This window comes from Aptenodytes forsteri, unplaced genomic scaffold, assembly GCF_000699145.1.
Source record: "Aptenodytes forsteri isolate BGI_AS27 unplaced genomic scaffold, ASM69914v1 Scaffold3, whole genome shotgun sequence".
Classification (NCBI taxonomy): domain Eukaryota; kingdom Metazoa; phylum Chordata; class Aves; order Sphenisciformes; family Spheniscidae; genus Aptenodytes; species Aptenodytes forsteri.
In genome coordinates this window covers 193,205-201,672 of record NW_008795283.1, presented here as the reverse complement: position 1 = coordinate 201,672, position 8,468 = coordinate 193,205, and the positions used below count along the sequence as shown (strand labels likewise).

General features: G+C 39.7%; 1 protein-coding gene across 4 annotated transcripts in view; it reads left to right on the top strand.

Annotated features, from left to right (window-relative positions):
* PSEN1 (presenilin 1) overlaps positions 1-5,563 on the top strand; it is a 24,298-nt gene extending 18,735 nt beyond the window's left edge. For 3 of the 4 annotated variants that reach the window (XM_009279260.2, XM_019472072.1, XM_009279259.2), the window contains 2 exons: positions 975-1,093; positions 1,392-5,563. In XM_009279260.2, the coding sequence (XP_009277535.1) occupies positions 975-1,093; positions 1,392-1,547 (275 nt within the window). In that variant the 3' untranslated portion in view covers positions 1,548-5,563. The remainder of the gene's footprint in view (positions 1-974; positions 1,094-1,391) is intronic. The other variant, XR_657572.2, reaches the window with a different exon arrangement.
* Positions 5,564-8,468: the final 2,905 nt, after the last annotated feature.

Here is an 8,468-nt window from a genome sequence, read left to right as displayed (position 1 = left end):
CCCCCTCTTCCCCCCCCCCCCCCCTTTTTCTCCTTTTTTTTTTTTTCCTCCTTTTTTTCTTTTCTTTTCTCCTTTTTTCCCCAGTGATCAACCAGGCATACACCTCTGTTTTGATGCTTTGAGTTCCTGTTAGAAGTCTAAAGTGAGTTTTGGGCTGGACTGTAATCAGTTGACAAAGTCAACGATAGGCCAAATGAAAACAGCCGGTGACCTGATGTTGGCCTCTCTGACTTAATATCTTGGACTAAGAGCTCGGAAGTGAACTGGCATTCAGGAAATCTTCGTTATTTTGTTTGCAGAAATAATTGAGTATTGTGCCCCAGAGTCATTGCTAAGGTGGTAATTACTATTTAAAAGAATAAGACATTAACTCATGAGTTTTCCTAAACCTCGCATCTTGGACTAAATATGTTGGTTTTCTGCCTCTGTGATATGCTTTGTAATTACACACAAATGCTTTTTAGAACTACCCTAGTATGAATTCTGTAGAAAATTGGGAGGGCAGTGGAATATTTTGCTGGGTATAGGTTTCTAACTGGCAAATAAAACATCATTTGCAGAGGACTTACTTGTTTTCCCCCTCCCTCAGTCAGCTTAAAGGAATTGTACTTCAATATTCTGTTGAATATGACATGACAACCAAAAGTGGACACCCCACCACCCCCCAAAATATAATTACAAATATCTGAGTTTGTATATATTGCATTTGTATGTACAGGAGACTAGGAATATAGAAAAATTCTAATTATAGGATGAATTAATTGAGTGGTGTAATGTTCCTAAGCCATCTTGTTTCACAAGAGTTTTTCTTTATCACTTGATTCAGGAGTGGTACTAGTTTTGAAAATAAAATGTTCTTATTAGCAAGTCTTGTTGATACTTAATGTAAATCTGTATTATTCTCTGACAATTACTGATGTGTAATATTAGTAGACTGACTGATACTTAATACTGCCATATATTCACTTTTGCAGGAGGAGTAAAGCTAGGTTTAGGAGACTTCATTTTCTACAGTGTCCTTGTTGGCAAAGCTTCTGCAACAGCAAGCGGGGACTGGAATACAACTTTAGCATGTTTTGTAGCCATATTAATTGTGAGTATAATATAATATTATAGCAGGGATAGTTTCTGTTGTTCATCAGGGACAAAGTCATAAGTGCTACATTTTTTTTCTTTGGAATTCATTTATTTGGTGGCCAGACTGAAAACTGATGAGGGCTTTAGCTGTGATCTTCATTGGCTGTACATCTGTCGCTTAAGCCTGCAGTTTAGGAAGGCATGAGCTGTATCTTGTATTTCTGTGGGATTAATGTATATATATAATCTTTTGCTTGTCAGAGTTAGCTAATTTCTCCCTATGTTTTTTGTTTCGTTTTTTTTCTTCCCCTCAGGGTCTGTGCCTTACACTTCTGCTCCTTGCCATCTTTAAGAAGGCCTTACCAGCTCTTCCAATCTCCATAACCTTTGGGCTAGTTTTTTACTTTGCTACAGATAACTTGGTGCAACCCTTTATGGACCAGCTAGCGTTCCATCAGTTTTATATCTAGCACACTTGATGCTGGTATTCTATGGATATTTGTAGCAAATCTGGGAGGAGGAAAAGTGTTTTTCCCTCAGTTCTCAAGTGAGACTGACGTTTAATACTCAAGATTCCAAGCCTGAATCATTACAACTTCCTCCAATGGTGGTTTGTTTTGGTTTTTTTCTTGAGACAACTGCTGCACTGGGCACCATACGAATTTTCCTGTGTGAAAGTGGCTTCTTCCTGATGGCTGGTCTAAACCGGGTGCTATTATATCAGAGGTAATCTGATATACATATCTCTGGTAAGGGCCACCTTTGTGAAAATTGCTAATGCTTCCACCAGCAATGTGATCTCTTACCACAGGTTGATTATTTTCACAGCATTAAGGGTGCTCAGGACTTCTTTGATGTTAACAGAGGAAGCTGACAAATCACATGGAACTTGCCCCTGTAACCGCTTGAAGAGAGAGAACCCAATTCAGACTTCTTCAGCAGTGATTTTTTGACAGTGGAGTCCTGACTCTGCTTTGTGTAAGGAGAAAGGACTTTGTAGCAATTGACAAAGGGAGAAAGTACTGTCACTCAAAGAGTGCTCCACCACTTCATAGCCTCTGTGCCTGAGTGTGCTTGGTTTAGTAAATTTAAAAGCTTTTTTTTTTCACACTGGAACTAGAGCCTCTTCTCAGTTTTAATACTTTGTATCCTCAAGCATGGAGTGCACCTTCTGTACACCTGCTCCAGTTTATGTAGCTACTTAGACTTGGACTGAATTATTTGGCATTAGTGGATCATAAGGTCCTAATTTGGGTCTTAGATTCTAAAAGGTTAATTAAAAAGCAATTTCAGGACTTACTCTTTGTGCTCTTGCAAATCATTTTGCTAGAACACCATTTCAAACCCTGTCTTTGAGAATAGTCACTAACAGCACGGACTGCATTGTTGGTATATGTTCCTTCTATTGAAATTCTTATGAAATAAGTAGACATTTGCAGCAATCCCAGATGGAGTTTAGCTTGCCAGATCTAGAGGCCAAAGTGCTATTAGTAGCGCTTCTAATGCATCACAGAAATTTGTCCTCTTCAAAAGTGTGGTTTACAGTTCTGTTGACCTGAAGTATTGGTCACTCAACCGTCTAACACCTCAGGATGGGCAGGGATTTTTTTTTTCATGCAGTATCTTTATTGGTGAGGATACTTAAGTTAGGTGAGACATTACTTAATGTTACCAAGGAACAAAATTTGTGGCCCTCTTCACTTTAATTACCTCTCCCGTGAGGAGTCGAAGACTGGAGAAATGAAAGACAGCTCAAAATCACTGAAAAGAAGATACGAGATTTTGAACTTCTTATAAGAAAAAGAATCGACTCAAACCTTAAAACTGCTAAACTCTGATTTCTTCTTCATTTGAAAGAACTCATTTATGAATAATTGCTTGGAAATGAGACTTGTGTGAGATGAAGTTGTTTTTGCCGTAGGCTCTTACTCTGTACAAGTCACTTTTTTTCTGAGGGAAGCATAAGGAGTGGATACTATTGACGGGCATTCCGTTTTACTTGCATCTTGATACTGGAGTCCTTGCCAAGTAGAACAACTGTCAAAATCCTGACGCAAGCTCCTTTTACCTTTTTTCTGGGGCTTTGTTTCAGTGCCTATAGATTCAAAGGACTGAGAAGTCACAGATGCTCACCAACCATTGCCCAAATAAGGGAAGAAAGGCTGTCGTGTAAATCTGCTTTAAAACCAAGGAAGGCTTACTTTGATTGTCCTGGGAAACGTCTGTCTCTTCCAGTATGACTTGCTAACTGTAGTGTTAGCATTTACATTTTCATAAAATACATTGTCTTGTCTCCTCTAAAGTACTTTTATTCATCTCATTTGTGTGCTGTTTCGTCGTGGATAGCATTAATAAACTAACCATATCAAAACTGCTTACACTGACTTTTCAAGTCAAACTTGCTTGTGTTTTCTAGCTTAAATCACTGTTCCATATTTTGCTGCAATGAAGCCTGACTTAAAACAGGTTGGTTGGGTTTTTTTGATTTTTTTACAAGACTTTGAGTTGTTTTTATACTATTGTAACTTGTCCCTTTCCTGAGCATTATATCTACGAAAATTCCCTTGTGTATTTTATTGGGCATCCTAACTATTGTTTCATTGTATAGAACAGGTTTGCTAAGAGTTGGCATCACTAGCATCTGTTTGCATATCTGAGCCGACTCTGAGTTAAGAGTTGTTACTTCAATGCAGCAGTCATCTTTATTGTTTGTTTTTTGGCTTAAATATGCACCATGGGAGCACTAGCTCCATTAAGAGTTGCTTTAGAATCTATAGAAATGCACAAAAGCCTTTCCACGTACTTGAATGGGTGTTAGATGTACAACCCAAGGAAGAGCTCAGAATCTTCAAACACTAAATTGCCGGTCTTCCACTCCCCAGAGCTGCTTTTGCTATCCTGAAGTTTTAATTTCTGAGCTAGTGTGGAGTTACAGTAGTGGAGACTATAAAATTTATATTCACAGAAACTGTTTAAGTTTATGTATTTGAATCTCAAAATAAATTCAGAAGGGAAATTGCTTTTCAAGCCCAGGCCAATATATGTTAAAGTACACTGCTTATTACCAAGTCTTACAAACACCTTCAAAAACCAGATGACATTTTCTGTATTTGCCCTCTTATGCCAAATCATGGTATCTTATGTTCCAAATGACATCTTGCAACTAAAGATCCTCTCAGTACTTGGGTCCATAAGGTTCAGTTGAGAATAGTTTTTGTTTGCATTTGGGTTGTTACTACATAAGCATGAAGGTTGTGTCGCTTTCCTCTCCTTTGTCTTAAAACACCAATCTAATTTGAGTTCGTGAACCATTTCAGCTTGGTTAGCTTGGTATAACTGAAAGAATTCTGGTATGTAGTCTGCATTTTTGAGAGAGTTTGTTATTACTAAATTAGTATGTTAATGACAGCACATTAGACTGTAGCTCTGAAAGAACTATTGTGTAACCCTAGTAGCTAGATTCATCTCTTTTGTGCCCAAGCAGACTGACTGGTAACTGTTGTGTGACTGTTTCAGTAATCATACTTTGAAACTGGATATCATGGTAGCTTTCTCTCCCCTTTCAGCTTACATCAATGATTAGTCTCCTCCTTTAGCTAAGCTTCAAATAAGTAAATGAGAAAACAAAATACTGAGTTACAGATTTGCCTAAAAACCAGCCGCTTTCGTTTCTCCTTTTTTTTTTTTCTGTTGGGGGATTTAATCCAGTGCAAAAAAGAGAGATCCCTGGAAGCTGGTCTTACAGCAAAGGCGTATGATGCTGTCATATCTCTGTATGGCTATTATGGTGGCACTCAAATTCAAACGTCATCTGTGCGAGGTGAGTCTTGAAGGTACGCACATGATATTGCAACACATTCAGAATGGTTCTGACTGGGCAGATGATGCCTTCTTTGAGCCAAATAATCAAGGGCTGTGCTCCACTAAAAATGGCTAATCTCCTCAATGTACAAAGCAGACCGTGACTATTTCAGGCATAGGAGACTGGTGCTTCTTGGATATATAGATATATATCTGTACCTAAAGAGATGTAGATGATATGTATTACATGTGCTCTGGGCCTGTAGATGACAACTGTTCTGCCATTAGTGCAGTCAAGAATTAAATATGCAGAAGTACATTTTGGGTGGATGGTACTGTATGACGAAACTTCTCGAAATGCTTTATTTAAAAAAAAAAAATTACTTTTGGCAGTGATGCTGTTGAAATGAGTTTAATAGACTGTGGAACATGTCTGCACTGTGATTGCATCTCAGTGGTAACTTGGTCATTGGGAACGCTGAAACATGAACTAGAATGGAATTCTTTTACACTCAAAGCATTTGCTGTTTTCTTTTTTACCAACACTGGTTTGTACATAATCTGAATTGAATGTGAATGTTTTTTAAACACCTTTCCGGTTCTTGATAAGATACGTTTTTGATAGATTATTGCAAATTTTCCTGTATTTGTCTAATTATTAAAATAAAAGTTGCATGGATCCTGACTTATCTTGCCTTTACTATTATTTTAAAGCCATCACATAAGGCTGTTGGAGGCCTAAACACTGTAGCTATTTTTATTCAACATTTAATGAGTAAGATTCCTGTCTTAAGACACTTAAGTACTTTCTTCTAAAAGCTACTTTTTGTGTTCATTTAAGGAGTCGGTCAAAGCCTGTTGCAGAAGCACCCATAAGGTATAATTAAGGCATGAAAAAATGATACGAGATTATACTGAAACACCAGCTGGCACAATGAAGATCAGTGTTACCCAGGAAAAATACGTAGGACGCTCAGACAGAAAACACTTCATGAACAGTGGTGTGTATTGTTATTTTGGTATTGATTTCATATCAATACAATTGAAAAAGAGCTTTTCCCTAGCAGCATTTTTTTGTTGTTTTGGAGAGGTATTCACTGCAAAGTTCAAATTTGTCTGAGTTGACTGCTATTGAAGGTGTTTCTTTGGGGGATTGCCTTGTCTCTGCATGGAAGGCCTGCATGGAAGACCTAAAGAAAGGTCCATCATGTCAAGTAGAAAGTCAAGCACAGGTGGTAGGAGGCCTGCATGGATGAGCGTGGAGCTTCTGACTGAACCCAAACAGGAAGTATAGAAGAGGTGGAAGCAGGGGCAGATGACCCAAAAGGAGCATAGAGTTGCCTTCTGATCTTGCAGGGATAGGGTTAGGAAAGCCAAGGCCCCTCTGGAGTTGAATCTGGCAAGGGATGTGAAGGGCAAGAAGAAAGGATTCTACAACTATATAACAGCAAAAGGAAAAAAAGGTGCCCCCCCCTGCTGAATGGGGCAGGGGAACTTGTGACAAATGACATGGAGGAGGCTGAGGTACTTGTTGCCTTCCTTGTCTCAGTCTTTATTGGTAAGACTGGCCTCAAGGAATCCCATACCCCTGAGACCAGAGGGAAAGTCTGGAACAAGGTAGACTTAACCTTGGTGGAGGACGCCAGGTTAGGGAGCATGTAAACAACCCGGATGTACTTAAGTCTATGAGGCCTGACAGGTTGCACCCATGAGTGCTGAGGGAGCTGGCTAATGTCATTGCGAGGCCACTCTCAGTTGTCTGAATGGTCATGGCAGCTGGGAGAGGTTCCTGAAGACTGGAAGAGAGCAAATTTCACTCCTATCCTCAAGAAGAGCAGGAAAGAAGAATTGGGGAGCTACAGGCCAGTCAGCCTCACCTCAGTCCCTGGGAAGCTGACGCAGAAAATCATCCTGGAAAGCACTTCCAAATACATGAAGGACAAGAGGGTGATTGCGGGTAGTTAGCATGGATTTACAAAGGGGAAATCATGCTTGACCAACCTCATTGCCTTCTACAATGAGGTGACTGGCTTGCTGGATGAGGGGAGAGCAGTTGATGTTGTTTGTTTTGACTTTTGTAAAGCTTTTCACGCTATCATAACATCATCATAGACAAGCAGAAAAAGTATGGGTTAGAGAAGTGGATAGTGAGATGGACTGAAAACTGGCACAATGCTCAGGCCCAGAGGGTTGTGATCAGCAGCACAAAGTCCAGTTGGAGGCAAGTCACTAGTGGTATACCACAGGGCTCAATACTGGGGTCAATACTGTTCAACTTCTTCATTAATTGATCTGGATGACAGAATGGAGTGCACTCTCGGCAAGTTTGCAGATGATACAAAAATGGAAGGAGTGGCTGATAGACCAGATGACTATGCAGCCATTTAGAGGAACTTCAACAGGCTGGAGAACTGGGCAGAAAGGAATCTCATGAAGCTTAAAAAGGGAAAATGCAAAGCCCTGCGTCTGGGGAGTAGCTCCAGGCATGAGTACATGCCGGGATCTGACCAGCTGGAAAGCAGCTCTGCAGAGAATGACCTTGGGGTCCTGGTGGACAGCAAGCTGACCATGAGCCAGCAGTGCACCTTTACGGCAAAGAAGGTCAGCAGCATCCTGGGCTGCATCAGGAGGAGCGTTACCAGCAGGTCAAGGGAGGTGATCCTTCCTCTCTGCTCAGCACTGGTTAGGCCACATCTGGAGTGCTGTCTCCAGTTCTAGGCTCCCCAGTACAAGGAAGATGGGACTTACTGGAGTGAGTCCAGTGCAGGGCCACAAAACTGTGCCAGAATATGTGGATTTCTTAATTCTCATCTAGTTCTGAGGTGTGATATGATGAAATGTTTTAGGAATAGAAATAGTTTTTGGAACTAGAAGCTAAAACCTCCTCTAAAAGTGAGACTTGGGACTTCCATCTTAGTAGTATTTTATCTTAACTGATGTTAAATACTGAACTTGGAGATATGATTCTAATATGCTAATTTAATTACCTGTTTGTTTTCTTACTTCATTTTTAATCTTTTGGGGATAGGTAAATAAGTTTTTTATTGACAGCATCAGCTCTCATGGAGAATTCAGCTTGGTCTGTAGCAGTCACTGCTAGATATTTTTCAATTACTGAGAAATCTCAATTAAAGGTATGTTTAAGGCCAAATTCTGGTCTGTAAATGTCAGGAATTTGTGAAGTCTATAGAGAAAAGAACCAGCCTTCATTGACAAGAGCTAACAGAACTGGGGTTTGGATAAGGGAACAATCAATCGCTTCCCGAGTTTTGCAACCTGAATTTGGTTCTCTTGTTTTAAAGCCCAATTTGCTGCAGGAAGGTGATTTCATCTTGGCATCAAGAGACACTGATGGATAGTACCAATGTAATTGGATTAGATTTGCTTTTTCTTTGTTTTGAAATATGCTTTTAATCTAAACTGACTGGAGTAATGAAAAGAGTTCTATGTTCGTATTAATTTTCTGATTTCAGTAGTTTTAGATAAGGATTACCCGCTTTGATCTGGGTAGTGCTGCTGTCAGAATTAAGCATTGTACTTCTTACTGTTTTTGTTTTACAAGTCAGCATGAACATACTTGGAGAATGCCT